This window comes from Podarcis pityusensis, assembly GCF_964106645.2.
Source record: "Podarcis pityusensis genome assembly, chromosome: 6".
Classification (NCBI taxonomy): Eukaryota; Metazoa; Chordata; class Lepidosauria; order Squamata; family Lacertidae; genus Podarcis; species Podarcis pityusensis.
The window spans coordinates 52,475,796-52,499,448 of NC_138030.1; the positions used below are offsets into that span (position 1 = coordinate 52,475,796).

The following is a 23,653-nucleotide window of genomic DNA, read 5'->3' on the forward strand; positions in this document are numbered from 1 at the left end:
CAGAGAACAGCTTAAACAAGAATTTAGTGAAAAGGAACTTGAGAGGAAGAATCAAAAGAGCCAAAGCTTTTCAAGATGTTTGGTGGCTATTTAAAACCACAACCATCAAAGTTCAGATAGACCGTCCAGCAGAGATTAAGAAAAACAGAGACATATCCAAGACGATGCCATTATGGTTAACGTGCCATAAAAGGGAAGGTGAGTTTCTTGAAGAAGTGTCCATCTTGCCCAAATATGGAATATAAAAAGAAGCACAAACCTTGGCGATACTTATCACTAGAAACATTAAAACAAACAAGAAGCATTTCTTTAGATACGCAAGGATCAGGAAACCAGTCAGGGAAGTGGTCATATTGTTAGATGACAACAATGCAAAAGGGTTACTGAAGGAGGATGTGGAGATTACAGAGAAGCTGAGTAAATTCTTTGCATCAGTCTTCATTGCTGTAGAAAATATTTCCATGTAGTAGGCCTAGGAATGGTGCAAAAGTGCACTAAACTTTGTATTTATATATTCATAGTAATTGTGAGAATTTGGTTGGGGAAATTCCCCTCAGCCTACATATTCAAATAGGAGCAGTTGTCTGAGTGTGTTTTTACGGAATAGCTATTTATTACACATACTGTCAATATCAACTCCCCCCCCCCCCGCCATATGGAATTTCAATTAGCTTCATCTTCTTTGTAAGTGGAATTAAGAAAGATATTATCCTGAGAAATAGTGAAGACAGCTGAAATCAGTACTTCTAATGCACTGTGAAAAGCTGGTTGTGACCAATCGAATCAAGGCATTCTTCTAACTTCCTGAAGGGGACAGAGAGGAGCTTTTACTGAGATGGAATTTGTGCTTTTTGTGGCTACTGTATTGAACCCAGAGCAATTACAGAGATGAACAAGGAAAGAGACATGTAACTGACTGGGCCAATGGCTTTGGCTGAAATTTGGCCTTTCTGCACATTTATAATAATTGAACAGCATATCTTCTCTTAAATCTTCAATTGTGGAGATATAACTTTTCTGGACACTGAAAGCATGGTATTTTGTACCTGGGAAAGTAGAAGGCTTCCCCCAGATAATACATTAATTGCTATTGCGATTAGCAGTGAGACCTACTGGGTATTCCAGTGATGAAATTAATGATGAGCGATACAGCCCTCTGCTGTGCCTGCAACATTTTGTGAGTTCTTTTATTATTATTTTAATGTCAAAAAATAATTTGTTAAACCCTCAACTTCTCCACTGTGTCACCCCAGTGTGGAGTCCAGCAATATCTATCATCTATCTATCATCTATCAGCAGCAAAGCTACTAATACCTGCTATATTGTACTACTTTAGTGATTAATTGTCAGCAACTCCTTTGAAAGCTATGCTTTCCTCCTCTCTTGTGCTATATAGTTAGCCAATCAAAGAAAGCCTATTGGTCTCAATCCATCATGCCACAAATGCAACCTTCTGCCCATCTTCTTGGCAGTATGACCAAGAGCTAGAACTAACCAAGAGGCCCACACTTGCCACCTGTTAGACCATCCCATAGATCCTCCCCCCACAACCTAGATCATTACATGTCATAGTCAGGGAGCCAAATGTGCTACATAATAATGACAGCAGAGCCAATAAGCCCAGATAACTTTGCCAGTCTGTTGGACACCAGATGGTCTCAAGAGTCACAGCAGTCCAACACCTTTTGCCCTTCCATTTCCACATTTCCAATTTATCTCATGCTGTCCTATGCCCTGACCCACAAAGATGGCAGACACATGGGTTGCTCTACCACATGGGTAGGCAAACTAAGGCCAGGGGGCTGGATCCGGCCCAATCGCCTTCTAAATCTGGCCCACGGACAGTCCAGGAATCAGCATGTTTTTACATGAGTAGAATGTGTCCTTTTATTTAAAATGCATATCTGGGTTATTTGTGGGGCATAGGAATTCGTTCACCCCCCCAAATATAGTCCGGCCCCCCACAAGGTCTGAGGGACAGTGGACCGGCCCCCTGCTGAACAAGTTTGCTGACCCCTGCTCTACCAAAATTCTTTATTCCTTGTGTACAAGCCTGGGCCTTGCAGAGACTGAATCACGGGTAATTTTTAAAAAAAATATTAAACAGAATTTGAGAGCAGCTATGTCTCACAGAGCAGAAACAGCCTGTATAGCGAAACATGATAATCCAGATTAATAACACATTATAGAACTAGAAAGAGCAAGGTCTCCTATCCTGTCATCATCTTGGGCTACTTCTGTGATGGAGGAGTAAGAAGAGGAGGAGGAGAAGAAGAGCCATACAGAGGGGTGAAGAGGCCTGTTTCCAATGACACTATGCAGGGTGGGCGAGGTGGGGGGGAAATGAAGACAAGATTTTGACCACTGCAACAAGACTTTGTAAAGTGCAGATACGGTGCAGACTGTACCTGCTGAAGTGTTCCCTTCTATATAACTGAAAAGAGTGTGGAAGCCTTCTTCCATGGGAACACCTTTGCTCTATATTTCCCCCATCTCTGCTAGGGCTTACTCTTTCATATGCAGCCCCTTTTTAAGTCCCATACATTATTTTAAATGCCAAGAGGGCCACAGCCTTCAATCAAAGCTGGTTTTATTGGCTCTACATGAAGCAGTGTGGAGGTGGAAGGTAGAATATAAACTGTTGCATTTCTAGATGAAAAGTTGGGTCTACCTGTGATTGATTTCAAACCCGTGCAGCCATTGGGTTCCTGGCTAGTTGCCAAGGTGGTGGCTAGATCCTGGGATGGAGATATCACTTATTTGCCACTCCATCTTCTCAAGGGCAACATAGCAGTTCAAGGAGATAGATAAGGAGACGCAGAACTAATTTTGCAGTAATAAGTTAATCAGCTGACAAAATGGGGTCAATGATGGGGTTACACAAATGTTTCCAGGAAACTGAGAGCTGGTCCAAAGAACAAGGATTCAAAGACTAGTGTGATGAAAAGTCCACATTTTTATTAGGGCGAGGACTTAGTATTAGAATATTCTCAAAGTCTACCTCACTGGGGTCACTTCAAACATTGCATGTCTTATTGCAGTTTCACACGATGAGCAAAGTATGAAGCATTCTGATGCTGTGAATGTTTTTGGAAGTGCTTAGTTTGATATTCTGATCAGGCAGCTGCATTGCCACTTCCATACCCCACAATATTACCCCAACAGGCTTTGATGCTAGCTTTGAAATGCCAAGACACTGCATGAGGTATTGCTTGGCTGAAAAACACATTGACATGAGGAATGGAGAGGATTTTTTTTTAGTTAACATTTAATGCAAACCTACAGTATCCAAACCAATACATGAGCCAAAACACAGCTCTCCTTTCAGATTCTCTGAATCTTTGCAAATTGGGGATTTTTTTTTTTTTACAAGGGCCAAATAAAGTGAAACTGAGAATCCCTGACAAAGCACAGAAATCTCCCACATTCACCTAGCATTTATGTAAATGCTGAGGTTGGAACACCTGCCAGTCTCATAGTGTGCTTTTTGAAAGGTAAGTAGGAAGCAGTTTTTGGCAAGGAAATGTTCTTTTTTAAATTTGTCACAGGAATCTCTTTCTAATCGGGTTACATTTTTGGTACCCATAGCAACTCATCTATTTTGAACTGTGGAACAACGAATGTAGTCAATGGGAATAATATGCATAAGAAAGGTGAACTTTATCTGATCTCATTCCTAGGCCGATCTGACCTGCCAATAGTACCAACTGAGCCAGAGAGCATGTGTCATTGTTGAGAGCGGGTTGGATGTGTCCATTCAGTCTTTGCAAGCAACTTGACATGCAAAGCATAGTCTGCTATCATTCAAAGAGGAGATGTAAAAGATGGAACAGTTACATGCAGTGGAGGCTGGTCCATTAGAGTCAATTGCCCCATCAACCTCACTCTGCTTTAAGCCTTTTCCCACTTGTCTGCCCACTTATTTATAACCAGCCCAAGAGGTGGCATTGGCTGACACCTTCCTCATCCTTAGCCTCAGTGTTGCCCTCATAGAACACTGAGGAGGTTCATGTAGTGTTGCCCTCATAGAACACTGAGGAGGTACATGGAAATTGTTACATGGGTGCATCCAGTCTGGATCTCTCACACTGTCAGTTTTATGCCAGAATATGCCCTTTGCATAATATGACTGCACCTTCATAACCCACTGCAAAAAACAGGTATACTACAATTAACAGCAGCAACTAGATAGTGCTCCCAAGCAACAAAACTGCTTTTAAAAATACATACACAAAACCACCCCACTTGATAGCCACATCGTATATTGTTCATGTATTTGTCTCCAAAACAGCTGTGTAGATAAGTAGTTCCAGTGCTTTTTTTCTTAAAAAAAAAATGTTTAGGGGTACTCTCATTTTCCTACTCATATTGAAATACTGCCCCTCAATGAGGCCATTCACAAAATGTTTAGGGTTTGCGTCCCCCCGAAAAAAAGCACTGACTAGTTCCCATGTAATATTTGCATTTTACATATGTAACATAATGGGAACTTATGAATGAAGCTTGTTACATCAGAATAGGCCCTGCAGGGAAACTGTGCACGATCTGTTCATTCGTGCACATGCAGAATATGCAACCTGGTATGGAGGAATATAACTCCTCATATATTTTGCTTTATGTTTTTAGCCCCCATTACTTCAGAGGAACCTTTGAAAATGCACGAGCAATGTCCGTAGAAGATCCAATAAGACCCCTTGACAGGTGAGTCACTGCTGCTTATCTGGCTGAGAGGCAGCAGTGAAGTCATTGCAGTGTAAATGCAGCAGTAAAGCTAATCCAGAACTCCTGTTGATATGTTTGCACTGTGCTGTCCTCCATGCCACCTCACCTCTCCCCTTTCCCGTCCCAGTAAGCAGCAGTGACTAGGTCAGGTAAGCACCTCCACCCCACCAAGCCACCTGCTACTGATAATAAATGTATTGTCCTAATATTTATCCACGCTTTTCCACAGCAAATGATTTGCATGAATGTACTGTTCTATGAGTTTGTGGGATACCTGGGCTCCCCTTCTAATTCCTGGGTGCCAGAGACTGGATTTAGCATGTTAAAATGCAAGTCAGTTACCAGCCTTGTGATGGCCCCCTAAAGACGGGTCATTAGCTGGAACAAAGGGAGTGGCTCTGTGCCAGAGGGCAAATGGGAGGGGCTCCTCCTCCAACTCAGAATCAGCTAGAAAGGCAAAGCCCTTGAAGTAGAATTAGAAGGAGAGTACAGTGGTACCTCTAGATACAAACTTAATTTGTTCCGGAGGTCCATTCTTAACCTGAAACTGTTCTTAACTAGAGGCGTGCTTTCACTAATGGGGCCTCTTGCTGCCGCCGTGTTGCCGGCACACAATTTCCGTTCTCATCCTGGGGCAAAGTTCTCAACTGGAGGTAACTCTTCCAGGTGAGCGGAGTTTGTAACCTGAAGCATTTGTAACCTGAGACGTTTGTAACTTGAGGTACCACTGTAGTTGTTAGGATTTCAGTTGGCTGTGGGGTAAAGGCGTCACTCTGCTAAATGTAGCAAGAGGGCAGGGTCAGAGCACACTGTGGGCTAATAGTTGGAATCCAAGGCTGTAGGAATGGGAGAAACATATTCCTCTTGGAGGGTAATGTTATAAGCCCCTCTTTTGTAGGCTACGGTTATGTGTGTGTGTGTGTGTGTGTGTGTGTGTGTGTGTAAATAAACCATAAATCATAAAGACACCACAGTCTCCACTGTGCCTCATTTGCAAAGGAAACACAAAACACAAACCCGGGGTAAGCACCTAAACCCGTGGAATCTCGCAGTGCTATGGAGACTGGGGTGGCGTGTAACAGTACTCAACTTTTTAAAAGCCACAGTTAGGATAAAATAAATCCATTCCTCAGATCAGAATACTTTCATTTGTAAGATATTAATGAGTAATAGAAGAAGAAAGTATCTAGTCTGGTGTTCCAAGAACTCATTTCATTAGCTAGCACATCAGGAGGAAAACCTCACATGATCTTTAAGCTAAACATCAACTAAGAATACTGAATGCAGCTAAAATGTAACTCAGCTGATTTTCTGCTGTCACACACCTCATTGTATCCCCCTCCTGAAACAATGGACGGAAACTCAGCTCAATGCAAATGAACTCAGCCAAACAATGTGTCTCCGGATCAGCTGCCAGCACCAGTGGGTTTGACCGGCTGCTGCTGCCAGTCAGTCTGAGATCTCCATCTCTGGGTTGTTCTGAGTTCAGCTTTGGGAACAGAGAAAGATTAAAAGACCTTCATATTGTGTAGGTGGGTAACTGAATCGGCAGACTGTTATGGATTTTCCTGTCCTGCAAATTCCAGGACTTCCTTCTTTGAAAAAAGCTAGAAAAACCAAATGCTTGGTGTGTTCCCTGTCTTGCATATATGAATGAAACACGGAAGGAGATAATAACATTTTGCACTCATAGGTTCATTTTATAAAGTGGTTGTACATAGGTGTGTGCAGATAGATAATATAAATACAGAGTAATATAAGAGTTATGTTCTCTCTCTGAGTGGCTAATTTTATAACCTGAAATTGTGTTTGTTTTTACATTTATTTATGAGTTTGATTTTTTTCTTAACATTTTGCCTGCATTGTCCTACGTATAGTTCTCCCCACTCCCCAAAATAAGGAGAATGACCCCAGAATGACCTCTCCCACTAGCAGAGTTGCCTTACACCAAGTCAAACTATTAGTCCACCTCTCCCCATTTTGTCTACTCAGACTGGCATCAGCTTGCCAGGGTCTCAAGCAAAAGAAGACTTTTCACCTGAACCTTTCAACTGGAGGAGCCAGGGGTTGAACCTGGAATCTTCCGCATTTAAAGCATGTGTTCTGTCCTTGAGCTAGAATACAGTTCTAGGGGTAGAACTACAGTTTCAGGAGTTGAAGCTCTAGCTGAAATCCAAGTAGCATCCCCATTTCAAATCTTTCATCAATACAATTCATTAACCCATTCAATTATATTTATATAGAAAAAATAGTTTCCTGTCATTGGGACAAGCTGCAGAGTAGTTTGGTGGAGCATCTATCATAGATTGGAAATAATCCGTTCTCCTGAAATGCTACTTAACCTTCAGGGTAATCAACTGAAGCTGCTGTAGGATTGCTTATCTAGCCCCAGCGATGTTCTGAAAGTGACACAAGTCTGGGATTTTGTTGTTGTTATCATGATAGCACTCCACTGAAACCCATCAGGTCACTCTCATGCTACTGTTCCAGTGCCTTTGTAAAACTGCTTCTTTTCCATCCAGTTAAAATGACTCTCCCAGAGGACCTGCTCCAGCCTGTTTCATAGCCCTTGTCTTTCTACGCCTCCAGGAATTGCAAGTTCTTCTCTATCCTGTCAAACAATCCCACCACTGTTGCTTGTGATGACAGTCACTTCTGCCTTTCCTGGCATGTGGACCAGTTTCCCTGCATCTCTGCACCTCCTCATCACTACAAACCACAAATGAAAACATAGCACTTCCTGGCTGATATTGTTTTACTTTATGTAACACTGCAGGGATGTGCAGTGACACCTTACCAAAATAATGAAGCTGATTCCCTGCTCAGGATAGACAGATGTATTTTAAGGCCAGACTTTGCCACCATAACTATTGCCTGTTTCGAAAGAATTACTCAGCGCTGCCCTGTACAAACAAAGGGGGTGGAGAACTAAGGGTGCTTTCATACAGGCCAAATAATTCCTGATTTAGCAATGACATTTTGAGGTATTGGGGGTGGGGAGTGGTTTCTCCACGGATATGAAGATGTGATCACACACACTCGTCCAACACTACATTGCCGATCGTGACACACATGTGGCATGTGGCTATTGAATGCATGCTGTATGGACTCACCCCCATGACCATAGCAGGCAGGGGGTTGCTTTGGAAATTCCTTTATGCAACATCTAGGAAGCAGGAGGGTAGGACTGAGGATAGCCATCTAACATGTCTATAAATACAAATTAAATCTGCTCAAATAATCTACAGTAGAGAGATTTCAAGAACAGTAGGTGCTTGTTTGGATGGGCACTCACCTACCAGCGAATATGATGCTTGTTCCCCATTGCTGCCCTAAAGAATTAGACAAATTAATGGAGGAGAGGGCTATCAAAGGCTACAAGCCATTATGGCAATGCTTTGCCCCCACAGCTGGAGGCAGTAATGCTTCTGAATACTGGTGGCTGGAATCTTCCTTGCAGGTTACCCACAGGCATCTGGCTGGCCACTGTGAGAACAGGGTGCTGGAATAGGTTGGCCACTGGCCTGATCCAGCAGGCTCTTCTTATGTCCCTATGTCCCTGGTCTGCATGTGCTGACATCAGTTCTCCAGGGTTTCAGATGATAATCTTTTCCAGTCCTAACTGGAGACACCAGGGGTTAATCCTGGAATTTCTTGCATGCAAACCAGTACGCTTCCACTGTGCTTCACTTCTATATCCCATCTAGCTTTAAAAGGCCAAATGGAGGCATTTTGCTTGTAAGGCGGTGATTCCAGAGCACCATACTTTTCAGAGACAGATCCAGATTGCAGTGTTGCAATGTTCACCTTAAGTAGTGAACCAACATACTCACAGAGACACAGACACACTCCCTTGTCCCCATTTCATTCTTTTTAAAAAACTGATCTGACTAGCAGATGAATCTTAGTTCAATACTGGCAACAGCACTGTAACTTCCATTGCACCTGAGGGTGCAGAGTAATATAGGAGAGTCAGGACTGGCCATGTAACACACGGCTTTGTCCTTCAAGGTAATGGAAAAGCCAGTGGGCAATAGCTAGGAGGCTGCTGTCACTGCTTCCCCTACAGCACTGGATAGCTGAGGCAGTTGCCTCACTTTACCTAATGGTAGAGCTGGTCCTGCACACACCAGCCAAGCAGAAAGGCTGTGGCTTCAGTGTGAAACTTGCTTTCAGCCCATTTCTTGTCTGACAAATCTCACAGTAGCAACATAAGTCTCCTATCCATGCTTTGGATTTGTTTTAGAGTAATCCACATTCTGGCAGGATCCGAATGCAAGCCTAGGTGCTGAAGGGTGAATGCGAAGCACTTCTGGTGGGAGCCCTTTATTCAGGGACAAGGCAAGCGTATTTATTTTCTCCTTACTTAATTTCAACCTTGAGAATGCACTGATCTTCTCCACACTGCCGCCCCCCCCCCCCCGCTTCTCTGGGTTGAGGATGACGATTTCTCTTGACTCCATTCCAAGAATGCTGTCTTCTCTTTATTGATGGGGATTGCGCTGTTCATTCTTATCAGAGGAATAGGTTTCAGCTATGCTCTCGCTCCATTAGCTCCGATACACCGTGGGGAATAAAGCTGCCCATCTCCTTCACTGCGAATGCCGGCAATGGAGCACTACCCTGGTTGCTGCCAACTCAGTGATGTCATCTTCAACTGCAATGCGACCTCCCCTCCTGGCCTTGTGCAAAACTCCCTTAATGAGGCGTCTGTGCTCCTGGCTGCTTCCCTGTTGGCACTCAGGAAAGCAAAGGGCCTGCTGCACAAATCCATCTTTGCAGGCATTCATCTTTATTGTTGCAAACTGACCCAAAGTACCTCTCTCCCTCCGATGAGCCTGATTGAAATTCAATGGGAGAAAAAAAAAATGCCAGGAGAACAATTTGTCCTTAACTAAACACAGCCTTTTTCTCCCCCCTCCCCCTCCCCCTCTGTGCAGGAGCTGCTGTTAGTTTGCTTCCAAGATTCTCCTTCGGGCAAGGATAAAAGATTGGGAGCCTGAATTTCTAAACATTAGCTAAATCTAGTGGATGGACCCGTCCCCACACTTCTTCACTATACAGCATTTACAGTCAGATGCAAAATACTATACACAAGCTGCAGAAGCAATCCCCCAAGAAAGTAACATGAGATTCCTCTTCTCTGTTACAGGAGCCTATTTCCTCCGGACAAAGCCTGCATGCAAGGCAAGGCTGCACCTTTTTATTCTGATAAACTGCCCTGGTCATTTTATTTTAAACAGCAGTTGAGATTACTGTGCTAATCACTAAAGAAAATGCATGCATTCCCAATAGGGCTTCTTACTGAGTTTGCTCCGTTTATTTGATAGGAGCATAGGAAGCTGCCTTGGACATAGCTCATGTGGCTAGAGTGTGATGCTGATAGCACCAAGGTTGAAGGCTGCATATTCCTGCATTGCATGGGGCTGGATTAGATGATCCTCAAGGTTCCTTCCAACTCTAGAATTATATGATTTTATGTATATACCAAGTCAGACCATCTAGCAAAGCACTGTCTATGCTGACTGGTAGCAGCACTTCAGGATTTGAGACCGGGGTCCCTCCCAGTCATACTTGGAGACGCTGGGGAAAAAATGCTCTGTTTCCCTGAAGTTCAGGGGAAGTAATTTCCCAGCTGTCTGTCTATGTAGTTTGCATCCTATTCTGCCCCTAGGTGGCTCACATGTGGACCTCATTTTATCAATCCTGCAATGTAGGTTAGTCCGAGGAAATTAGACTAACAATTAACAATCCTGCAATGAAGGTTAGTCTAAGGAATGATTTACCCAAGGTCATTCAGTGAGCTTCTTGCATGAGCAAGGAATTGAACCTGAGCTTCTTACAATCAAATCTGTGATAGAGCCACTTCTGAAAGACACAAATATATTTTTCTGGGAAGTTTGTGAAAATATTGCATAAGAATTATAACATATGTCTGCCTTAGACAATGTCCATATGGCAAAACTCTTGAGAGAATGTTCACACTTTACTCTCTCTGGAATTCTATAGTACGTAGATTATGCTTCCAATATTACACCACCACAAATCTTGTTGTTTTCTGAGTGTACACCCAACATTCTAACCCAGTTTCCCTCAACCTGACACCCTACAGATATTTAGGACTACAACTGCTATCATCTCTGACCACTGGCTATGCTGCCTGGGGGTGATGGGGCTTGTACTCCAGAACATCTGGTGGACACCAGGTTGTAGGAAGGCTGCTGTAGCATGAATGGTTTTGCTTATGCTTCAGGGAGTGCATTTGACAAATGCTGTCTCCGAAGGTTTGATGATGTCATCACTGTACTCTCAGTGGAAAGTTCCGTTGACGTTAGCCAAAACTGGACAAGGTCTCTAGCACTAGGAAATGTTGTATTTTCCTAAGGGTGGCCAACGGAGCATGAATAGCTTCATATTCACAGCAAACATGATGGTGATAGAGAATACCTATGTGAGATACAATATATATATATTTTCAATCAGTCACTGGTAATTCTATTCTGTGGCTCCCAAGGCCTGTTTGCAAAAATATAGTAATAACCTATTCTTGCAGTTAGATCACGAGTTGGTTGGACAGAAGGAGAAGAAGAGCAGAGCATGAGGAGGTAATGCAAGACAGTGTGAGGGCAGCAGCTGCCTAACAATACTAGCACACAGCTTCACCATTTCATTGCAGAGCTTGTGATTTGGGCCTCACATGATTGCAATAAAATCACAAGAGCAGCCATCTGGGTGTATATGCATATATTTGGCAATCCACAATGGCACAGTATCTTCACAACAGTGAGACCTTCTGATAGACTAATCAAAATGTAAAACATAGAGGACACTTGAAGTCTGCTAGTGCTTTCACTATACTTCTCCTCATTAACATCTTGTATCAGTGTTGTGCTAGGCACTGTGCAGAACACAGAAATTATACAGAGCCTGCTGAGAGTTCTTGCAGCCTGCAATAGCCAGGCATGACAGGGATGGACAGAGGCCATTGGGTAGTTGACAGTTAAGGCACAACAGAGGAAATTAGGGGCTGCTGTGGTCCGTATACTTATGGAAGTGAAGTGCTCTGAAGTAAGAGACACCTGTGATGGTCTCAGGAATAATCAAAATAAGAGATATTTGTCAACCAACATCTTAACTATGGTAGGGGCAAATAGTGGCACATAAATAGTGGCACCTTAACTCAGATGGAGTTGCAAAATGAGCCTTAAAAGCCATGTTAGATAGATGATAGATAGATAGATGATAGATGATATAGATAGATAGATAGATAGATAGATAGATAGATAGATATTCAGACCTATCTGTCTGTCTGTCTGTCTGTCTATCATCATCATCTATCTATCTAGATATAATGTATTGCAATAGGCCCCTCTGAATCTGTGAGTTTTCTGAATGTGTCTCATGCTCAGACTAGTTTGTGCAAAGAATTTATAGCCAAGCTGGGGACACATAGAAATACAAAGATGCATAGAACAACACTGTTACAAGTAACCATATTCTGTTTCTGACAGCAATGGCCAAAAAGACCAGGTAGTATATTTTGTGACCAAAGACACTGGACGAGGATGCTGGAAGCATGGTGGTAGGTGATGTACAGTTGACGACTCACCCCAGTAATACCTCCAGCTTGCTAATGATATTAATGGAATGTACCTATGTGAGGAGCTACTAACCAGTCATCAGCTACACACCATGGCATTGATCAGGCCGCCCCATGCCTCCAACAAGACTCCTGCCATTAAGAGAATGGGGCTCTATTCCCCACCCACAATTTGGTTCCTGTTCTGCAGTGGCAGACATCCTGTATCTGCCACATCACCTCCTTGCTATTCCTGCCTTCCTACATTCTACATTCCTGTAACCTGATACCTGCACCAAATTCACTGAAAGAGAATAGAATGTAAGCAACTGCAATCTGGATATGGTGAGGCTGAAATTCTCTCCACCCGCCTCCCCACAACTCCCTGCTCTGTCTCCACACATACACCATCATCCATTTGCATAAACTATTAAGCAGCAAGCTAAATAGATGTGGCCTCTTTAGGCTGTAATCCAGCGCTGAGATGAGCTAAGCGCACAGCACTTACTGCTCCATGTAATCAATTCCAGTGCAGCACATTCATTATCGTTGCCTTTAGCATTAATATGTCTCATAAAGAAAATGCTCCCATGTGTTGCCCAAGGCCTCAGCAGCTTGCTCGCTGCCCCTAGTTCTCTCTGATTTCCTCCTTTAAAAAAATAAGTAAATTAAAAAGCAGCTCTAATTATTGTCCCTGCTTCCATGGATGCCATTCAGCCACTGATCTCCATGTGTCATCGCCTGGTTGTGGGCAGCTGTGTGAGGTGAGCTGAGGGCCAGGAACTATGGGATGAGCCAGAAGTCAGGAGCAAAGGACAAAATCAGTAAGCAGGATCACGGAGCTAAGCCAGGTGTCAAGACTGAAGAGCAAGTCAGAACTGGAGGACACAGAAGACAGGATTGAGGTGCAAGCCAGCGGTCAGAACCAAAGGACAATATATGAACACACCAGAGCTCAGAAATAGGTTCAAGCAAGACTCAACTGGCACAGCAAGGACTGCACCTTCCTGTTCAGGGAGATCCAATGGCCAACCTGGGTGGGCAGAGTCCGTTCAGGGCCTGAGGGTTCTCCACTGAGTAGCTATTCACATGCAGTTCAGTGGCTCACCACAGGGGGAGCCATCCTGATTCCATGGGCATGGCTTCCATCGCTCCTTTCTTATGTGGATATAACTTTCTGAACAATGTCAACAGAAGCTTTGTGAGCGATATATACACTAATGTTCTCTGCAGGATGCAGCAGGTGATTTTCCATGTCTGTCCCTTACAGATTTGAGGATCTGGTATGCTCTAATGTGCAGGTAACGTGCAATCTGCATTGTGCCATGCACCAGCCCAGTCTTCATCTGCTCTACAGACAGTTTCGGATTCAGGGTTGGCACATTGGGGAGTACTGAGGAACAGCATCAACTTATAGCTGCCACACACCATTCTGTTTAAGCAAGAGCCACATGTTCCATTCCCATTGCTACTGCTTCAACCCAAGTGGAGGCATGATTAACTGCACTCCAAGCATGGCCAGAGTTGCAAGGCATTCATCTTAACATGTGAACCACTGCTTTACCATTAACCAAGAAGGTAAATCATGGGTGTCTCTAAAGCCAGATCTCCTATAATAAGGGAGCAAAAATTTAGGTGGCCAGAAACAATTGGTGCCTAGAGCAGTTGGTCCTGGTGAGTGGGTTGGCGAAGAGCCGTTGCTGTTTTGTTTTATGGTTTTATTTCACAGTAGTACTTTTAAATCTTGTACAGTGAATTGAATGCTGGATGAATGGCATAGAAATATTTAAGTCCAATAAGATTAGTAAACGTAGCAATGTAAAGATAGTGATGATTTCCAGGTATGCATGCCCTCTGCCATCTCTGTGTTAGGTAGTGCCTGAATAGAAGCCAAAAGGACTGCACCACCATTACAACTGAGTGGATCAGTTCACAGGCTCCCAAGAGAGGCAGGGATGGGGTTCAGCAATAGAAGGAAGATGGACCAAAGCAAGAGGCAGGTTGTCACAGCCAGAGTGCAGAACAGCAAGGAATCATCATCATCATCCTGTCATGGGGGTACTGGGTTGCGTCCCCTCATAATTCTGCACCTGGGGCCATGGCCACACACACACACACACACACTATGCCACTGCCAGGGGGAGTCTCTGTAAGTTCTGCATTGTTTTAGCTGCTGACCTAGCTCTCATAAAAGAAATAAAAGTGCATTAGACAACAGCAACTAAGGTGTGCCATGCCAGGGATGTGTGCAAAGTAAGGAATGTGATCAGTAAAATAAATCCAAATGACTCAATTTTTGGCATATTCAGTATGAGAAAGCAGAAGTTGTCTCAAGCCACTAGCCACTCCATATCCCAACCAGAGTGGAGTTCAGTCATGGACTTTTCAGTAGCACGGAGTCCAAAGTTCCCTGTCGAGGTGTGGGCAAAACTCATCCCTGCCCTCGGGCTGCCCACCCCCTCGAGCTCTGGGCCACTGCCTCCCCAACAAGAATCCCCTGGCAGAGTAATGTAGGAATTAAGGTATCAACTGGTAGTTGCTGTGAAGAGCTCAGGGAGGGGAGCTGTGAGGATTACATTGAGTCCCCCGCCTCCCAATTTCAATCCCCCTAAATTGCTTACTCTCCCATTAGGCTGCCTACAAATGTGGTTGCAAAATTGGGGGGCCACTTTTGCTCAGCTCTGCTTTTCAGCCTCTCTGTGATAACAGGCTTTTAGTCCTCTGATACAAGTAATTCCACACAATGGCTGGGATCCAAACTCCTTCAGGTGCCTACAAAGAGCGTCTTTTAAGGTGCCTGTGTGTACACAGCAGCGTTTCCCACTTTCTTCTTCTTCCTGACAACAGGTCTTTGTGCCTCATAGCAGGATGTTTCTGCAGTTGCTTCAGTTTTGGAGGCAGCAACATGGTTTAGTTTAAAAACTAATGAGTCCCATGACTTTTTTTTTTTTTTTTTTTTTGAGAAAGACCATTTAAAATGTTTGACCTCACTGAGGTTTAGAAATCTTCTGATCTGCATTGGCCATTGTGACAAAACTCCAGGATAATGAACTTGAGAGAATCAACACAGGCTCATGCCAGATTGTCAGAATATGTCTGACAGAGTGCAACAGAAGGCTGATAAATACACCGCTCTCTGATTGTATGAATGGTTGGAATGTGTTATACTTCCAGCTAAACTAAATGTGAGTACAATTAACATGAAAGCTTTTAAAAAATGCCTAATAGCAGCAAAGAACGAGTTCAAGCAGCATCAGGACTGCAGGAAAAGGAGAGGGAGACATTAGCTCTCCCTCTCCACTGTGATCATCCCATTCAGACTTGCAAACAGCAGCAGGGGTGGCAATTTTTCTAGACTATGGCAGGGGAGGAAAGGGTTAAGCTCTTCCTCTGCACTCTGAGCTCTTGATGTTAGGACTCGCCTACAGCTGCTATACCTTTTTTATTTTTCAGAAAAATATTTTAATTGCATTCATGCAATTAATGTCATGCCTAGTTTAGCCCTTAATCAATGTCGATCAGCTTGAGCACCTACACTGTAGCATGGAGTCTGGATTTCCCTTCTTGCTTTAATTCTGGTAACAGAATTAGGGTGGCACTGATTTTGGGTTTAGTGGTCAGCGTTAGTCTTTGTTGCTGCATATTAGCATGGATTTCTGCGTACCAGGAAGTTGGGCTTGAAGCAGACAGTTAGTGGGCAGGAGTAGGAACAATGGTCAGTTGAAGAATTCTAGGAAGTGTCCATTTAAAGGATTACAAAGGCACTACCTTCTTCCAAGGTGGCAGGTTCCAAGGCCACTTACACTCTGGCACCAGTGCACTCCCACTGCTGGTGTTTGGAGCTGTGTATATGCAATATTACCAACAAACCTGTAGCTTCTTGAGAAATACTGCTGTTTGATATGTTTTCCCCTCAAATTACCTTCCACCTGATTAGAAAGCCACATTCACTTTGCAGATGACAACTTCATAAATAGGAGTTGGGGAGCTGCAGGTGTGGGAAAACCAAAGAATGTGCACCAAGTGAAGACATTTCTGCTTCATCTCTGGTGTACAGAAATGTGCAAATGTGACCTGAAATGCAGTCTGGGAAGGCGGCCGGGGTGGGGTGGGGTTTGACCTCACTGTGTTTTAAGCTGCTAATGTGTACATAGCCCAAGTCTCTTAAAGCCGGTGACTGATGACTTAATCCAAATGGTTTGTTTCTCAAATGCTTTTCTGAGTGTTTTTACTCCCCTGTTTCTAGCCAACGCTGCTATGCAAAATTGCCACAAGTTCTTTTCTTTTCCAATACCTGATGCGTTTGATGTCCGTTTTCTCGGTCTGAAGAAATCAATGTCTGTATCAGTAGATGAATGTATTGGTTTTGCCTCTCCAAGACAAGCCTTTTCAAACAAGATGGTATATTCTGTAGCCACGTCATTTTAATTAAAAATATACCAAGGAGCTATTCATACCGGGGGCACATGAAAGGTTTCAGCAACATGCCCTGGAGCAGTTCAAACTTAATAAAGTCAAGGTGGGCCTTGGAGGACACCAGGCTTGCCTTTGATGGAGCCAAATAGATTTATAACATCTTCTAACAGCAAAGAGTTTTGTTCTTAGCAAAGAATATTTGATGGGGTATATGCAACGTACTGGGAAAAGAGTCATGGGGGTGGGGGAGAGGGAAAAGGAAGACTTTGTTGTTTTGTTCATTAGAGAACTCAGCTAGGAAAGTGCGGCTTAACCTCCTCTTTGCTTATACTGTAGCATGTTTAATTTCAAAACAAGACTGGACCAGAACACAAACTCCAGCCTGATTTATCTAGTCTTGCTGCCACCTGCGATGTCAATTTGATATCTTAGAAAGAAGGCAAATAATCTAGGATTGGTTAGAAGGAGGGAAGAAAACAATAACTGATAAGAATATTTACTTTTTCAGCACATAAAAAGACCAAGGGGATGGCCAGTGAAATTTGTAGGCAACAGGCTTTGTGACATTACATGACCTTCCCTTTTTAACCTGCTTGGCTATAGCAGAGAGCACGAGAAAAGTGGCAAATTCAGCTATCAGTTGAGGAAGTATGCTAGCCATGTTTACATCTTTGTCAGCTAATGAGGCCCAAGTACCTTTATACAATATCCACAGCTGCTGTGGCCTTTGCTTTCCTTTGACCGTGCCATACTGTCCCTTGCAAAAAGCTAGAGAAGTCTCTCCATTTCTGGCAAATGTCTCAGTTCATTCAATCAATAACTGCAGCAGAAAAGGGTTGTTTGAAAGCCTTTTGATCAAAGATATTGTGTGACCATAGCACAGCACATGACTCCCTATGGCATCAGAGAAATTCAGCCAATGGCAGCCAGAGGATATGACTAGTGGGAAGCTGACTCATTTGAAGGATGCTCATGGACCTGCTGCGAAACCTTGAAGTCTGTTGCAAGTGTCAACTTCATTGAGACAGCAACTCAATCACGTTTTATTGGATTTAGGGAATCACCTGGTAAGAGTAAGATAAGGAAGACTGAACTAACAGAAAAGTGATAGAGGAGAGAGGGAGGTGGACACTCCAGGAGATTTGACAGCGAATAATATTTGCTGTTCTGATGGGTCACCATTGTATGAAATTATATCATTCTACCAAATATATATTACGCACACATGCATTCAAAGAAAAAGAAAACAGTAAATATTGTACACTGTTATGGAGTTTTAAATTTTATATGTGTGTATTTATTTGGCATATGCTATAGTGGTAAAAAGCTTGGAGGGAGAACTGAGCATGGAGGTTGGCTCAGGTGGTCTGCATCTTAGCCAAGGCCCTGTCAACTAGGGCATGAGCGAGTGCGAAGAGGTGGTCCTTGCAGTTCACAATTCTCATGTCTCAACCCCCAAGTTGCTGGTGGTATGGTAGCAAGCCAATCAGCATTTCTGCTATGTGTAGGGTGGGGCTGGAGATTGATATTAAAAGCTGCTATAAAGAAAAACTATGCAGGCACTAGCAACCAAACCAATGAATATGGTAAGAAGCGGAGTTGGATGGCATGAAAAAGGCTGGACATAATGAAAAGCATATTAGAATATAATTGGGCCCAACTCTTATCTGAATGAAGCAACTGCATATTTGTACCGCTTCCCCTGATTGATTGACAGACTGCATTGACTTGGGGGTGTTTCTGAGCCAAACCGTGGCTTAGCCCTGGGTAGCGCAGCAGGGCCGACGGTTCACCCCGTACAGGGGCTAATGCAAAAGGAATATTCTGATGACTGCCTTTGTGGGAGCACTGACATTGCATCAGGACTTGAACCAATCTCACAGAGAAGTGGTTCCCAATTAGCAAAGTACTGTTTCCAAAAGCCAAGCCATGAACCCCCTACTTTTGAAAATGTCGATACCCTGTGGTAGTTTTTGTTCTGTGAATGGTGCCACCATACCTGCCAACATGTCCCAGCGCTAAATTGGGCTGTGCTCTCATGTGAGTTATGTGACCCGCATGAGAGCATGGCACCCAAAAGATGCACATCTGGCTGCAATCTCACACGTTTTTGGGCTCTGTGTTCTCATGCGAGATGTCCCGGAGAGTTGATAGATATGTGCCACGGACCTCCTGGAGGACCTCCAATTGGGACCACCCTGGAGGGCTGTGGAGTTGGCTGTGTGCTGTGCTAGCTTTTGTTTCTACAGCTATTGTTGTGGCATGGTATTTGCTGCTGAGAGTACATAGGACCACATTTATGCTATGCCAACATTAGCCCTAGCATAGAGGAACCATAGGATCATCCTGAAAACAAAAATTTGTTCCACTGTAAGAAGCAGATGCATAGAGCTCCGATTAGAATCACACAAACGCACACATATATATGGAAATAAATAAATCTGACATACTGTCAATGTTTAGATTATTTTTCTTTTCTTTCTTTACATTTTCACAAGAGCAGGAAATTAGAGGGAGCAGACAATCATTATTTAATGGCAGCAGAAGCTCAGTTTCAGATGCATATCTAGGCAAATTCTTCCAAGCATAGCATACCCCCCCCCAAAATATGAAGTGATTGCTGGCTTGTGATTGCTGGCTTGGCATATACATCACCCCTGAGAGTCAAAGATAAGGGAAAGCCGTGCAGGTCAACCCGAACATGAATTGTTGATAAAATCTATATAGCACACAGCACCGTGGATTAGCATACATGTACAGAGGAGAGAGCAATGGCATTGTAACATTTATTACAGTGAGCCATGAATGAAAAACAAGCATCAAACAGAACATGCACACTGTATGAGAAGAACAGGTCAACAGGGATTGGGGGGCAAGGGGACAGACCTTGCTACCAGACAGGTAGCATCAGACTTTGACAAATGCATTTTCATGCCTGAAGTGAAGAACAAGATGGTGCCTCCCTTCCGTTCAGTGCACGAAAGTCAGCTGAACTGACAGATGAATCTTACTTCAAAATTGATAACGGTATAAATCAGTATCCATATATATAAATCAGTATCCACACATATAAGGGAATTCTAATTAAAAATAGCACATAGATGGCATCACACACCAATACAGATGTCTAAAATAACATCTGGACACTTGCCATATTACTGGCTTGGGGGCAGAGGTACATTTCCTCTGGTTTATACTGGGATTGCTTGCTGATTTATATATTTGGATTAACATTTAGAGGGAGATCTCCACTATATGTAGAAATGATATTGTAATGACCCGCCCAATTTTCATTGTTAAATCTCTGCAATGGCTATGTGTGTAATTCATGCTCAAAAGACCTCCTAACATGGATGCTGGCTGCAGCCAAAACCTCGATAGTGGAACGGTGGAAAACACTGAAGGACGTGCAGTTAACACTTTGGTACAAAAATGTGTGGATACTAGTGATTTCAGACAAGGGTACTCACTACATCACAGTGGCTCTCCCAAAGGCTGGACCGGTTCCGTGCATTAAAGAGTGTGTGTGTGTGTGTATAGTTGCTCTTTACTAGGACTGTAAAAGAAGGATTCAGACAAACATCTGAGTGATGCAGTCACTGAGTGTGGGAACCAGCCATTTGACTTGCCTGGTGCTACCAAACAACACCTCCTGGAATTCCTTTGCAAGGTGTGTGGTGTGGCAGGAAGAGGAAAGTTGTGTTCTTACACTTTGGCTATGGCATGTCACAGCTTGGCTATGAAGAGCTGTATCTCAGTGACAGGGCATTTTCCTTGTGTATAGAAGGTCCCGGATTTAATCTTTGACATCTCCAGGTAGGCATGGGAGACACTTCTATCCAAAACCCTGGAGAGCCACTACCAGTCAGTGTAGACGATATTGGGCTAGATGGACTTGACTCAGTACAAGACAACTTCCTGTGTTCCTAGGAACTTCAATTACTTGATTGACCTCTGCCATCTTCCCTTTGGCTGCTCCTCAGGAGCCACCCAAAGAGAATGACAAGAAGTGGCTCAGTCAAGATTTGGTAGAAAAGATTCAGGATTGAGATTAGGGAGGGGAAAAAAATATTGTCAGGAGAGTTGTGGCACCTGTCACCAATGGAAGTGAGACCTTGCCATTACAGGTGGTTAGGATGCTGAGGCTAATGTAGCACAATGCTATTTGTTGTTGGTTGATTCTGTGCCACAGATGGTCATGATTCTGAGGGTGGCAGTGACTTTTGGAAGAAAAAGAGAGAGTAATTTCTCTTACCAATGGTACATAAAAACAAAAAAACAAATAAACAAGTCATCACTGAAGGAAGCTTAATTATCTGGCATATTAGTCCCAGGGAGACTGATTAGGAAGCAGGTAGAAATAATTGATCATTCAGTTCAGTAACTGATTACTTTGTGCTGTAGTTTATCATACAGTTATCTCACTACTGTTGGCTTAATCACTGGACCCTCATTCCAGATATGGGGGAACTAGTTGTAGTGACTCAGTGGAGAGGTATAGGCACTCCAAACATGCTCAGAGGTATCCTACAATCAGCTTTCCAATAAAGTTGTCTGAGCTTAGGTATTGAATAGTATGGTGGGCTCACACTCCAGAACCCTATGAAACCATGGGACCAACTTAACTAAATTTGTAGAATCTAGTCCATAAACTATATTATGCTCAGTGTTCTCTAATTATAGATGGCTGGATATATAACCATAACTGGATGTGTGAGACACACTAATCTGCCAGGACAAAGGGTTCAAAACCAGTGGGAGCAACTGGGATCTAGCTGGGAAAGAGCTGTTTTGGATTGAGAGTCAGAACTACTACTGCTCTGAGACTAGTATCATTTGCCCATATGCAATTCCTTCTGTGTCCATATAAGGCCTGCTCAACCTGTACATTACCTAAAACAGTAAAGTGACACTTACAAGGACATGATAAATCTCCAGTGCAGGTGGGTGTTTCGATGTACAGTTCTAGCAATGTCAGCTTGAATCAACATCACGACTTTGACTTCTGCATCAACCACAACTACTGCCTCCACAATGAAACCGAAAGGAAGGATAGCTGCTGGCATTTCCACCTCCAGCTAGCAGGGAATGTATGTAAATTAACCACTACCAGCACCATGCTCCTGTAAGGCTGATAAATGGAAAAAATAGGGCACTTGTCAGCCACCTAATAGGTGTCTGTGAGCTCAGATCACAAGGAAATGGGCTGAATGACAGGATGGGTAGGAGACATGGCCAGATTATAATAGGGCAGTTGGAACAATTACACAAGAGACCATGCTTGCAGACTCTGAACTTCACATCTTTTCTGCTTTTTAAAAGTAAGTCTCTAGATCTCCAGGAAGTAAAGTTATGAAGCAAAATGTGCAGCCAACTTTTTGAAGCCGTTTCTGGAAGATGAGCCAGTCTGGCTGCTCATACTTTTCAGTGTTTTAAGCCAGTGAGTAAAGTCTGAATTATGTTTGATGAGTGTTTGAATGCCAGGCTACAGGAACCCCCAGGGTCCTAAAGAGCTGCTATATCCCTTGCTCTTTAGTGCACTCTTCCTGCACTGCTGTAGTTTGCCCTTCCTTTCTAGCAACCAAAATTCACATTTCTTGTGGTGGGTTCATTTGATATCACATACACCCTATATTTTCAGCAAATACTATTGCACAATAGTGCAAATGGGTGTTCAATAATCCTCCTTCCCCACAAATGGCAAATGCAAAATGTGAAAATGTGGAAAGAGGTCTTGAGATGTCTCCAGCTGTGTAGGAGATGAACTCCAGGAACTCATTAAGAATTCACTATATAGTTAACTTACAATGCAATGGTAAACATGTCTGCTCCTAAGTACGTCTTAAGTAGAGCTTGACGTAGGGAAGGACAGGATTGCAAAATCAAACAATCCCAACACAACTGAATTATTATTAATAGAATAAAAATGATTCCATAACATTTAAAAATCCATTTTCGTTATCTCAGTGATTTTGCCATTGGGAAAGAACATTAGTAAGTGGAAACAGATTTTGTGTTTTTTTTTGTACTGAGAAGTTAGGAAAACTCTGACTGTGGTTTTTCATACTATTTTACCTATAAGAGTAAAATCATCACTAAAATGAAAGCAGTTCACACTGCTTTCCACAGTCCCCTATGCCCAGTGGCTACAGGCCTAAGTTAATCAATCCTAGGAATCAATCCTTTGTGCATACGTACTAACCTGGGAGTAAGCTCAACTGGGCACAAGTGAGACCTATGCATTTAAAATATACAGTAAACATGCCAATTTAATATTACTTGAAGCCTTGAAACTATACGAATTTGCAAGGAAGGAATGGCAAAAAACATAGTCCTTTATAGTACAAATATGCATTAATGGAACTGAAATTTGATGCCTGTGATTCATGCACTAAGTCCCCTTTTGCAGCCATTGATGCCTCTTACATCTTCACAACAGTGAAACTGTACTTGCTTAGAATATTTTTTTGGAATCCACAGAAATTTATGATTAAGACAAACATGAAAAAAAATATGTTTATATCATTTATATCAGGCTGCTTCTTCTGATTCCTTTGTTCAGGTAAAGTGAAATAGTGCATTTCACCTGAATTTCTGGAAATTATGACATGAGATTTTGTGAACATTTCCTGTTTTGATCTAGTTCTGCCCCTTTAAGACCAAGCTTGTGTGGGCTTTGCCAAGGGGGATCGAACCCATGAATACCTTGGCACCCTGCATTCAGCTGGCACTGCACACGTCACTCACAGTTTCCACAGCTGATTGGAATGTTCAGAACTGTACCCAGCAAATTGCAGCTTGGTGAGGGTTTCGGAGGAGAGAATTTGACACTGAGCAGATTAAGAAAGCTATACTCACTGTATGCCTGGAGCACTGGTATGTTTCAGAGGGCTCTTCTTGCATCCCAGATTAAGAAAAGGAAGTGTAGATACTAAT

The 23,653-nt window shown here is 43.1% G+C and overlaps 2 protein-coding genes across 5 annotated transcripts in view; one reads left to right on the top strand and one right to left on the bottom strand.

Annotated features, from left to right (window-relative positions):
* Positions 1–23,653, bottom strand: part of LOC308479038 (phosphatidylinositol 3-kinase regulatory subunit gamma) — a 263,420-nt gene that overhangs the window by 73,191 nt on the left and 166,576 nt on the right. The gene's annotated exons all lie outside the window — the stretch shown is intronic.
* The window catches only part of LOC308479118 (uncharacterized protein), an 86,737-nt gene that overhangs the window by 24,113 nt on the left and 38,971 nt on the right, over positions 1–23,653 (top strand). For both annotated transcript variants that reach the window (XM_081009599.1, XM_081009600.1), the window contains exons 2-3: positions 11,276–11,327; positions 12,234–12,304. In XM_081009599.1, the coding sequence (XP_080865725.1) occupies positions 11,320–11,327; positions 12,234–12,304 (79 nt within the window). In that variant the 5' untranslated portion in view covers positions 11,276–11,319. The remainder of the gene's footprint in view (positions 1–11,275; positions 11,328–12,233; positions 12,305–23,653) is intronic.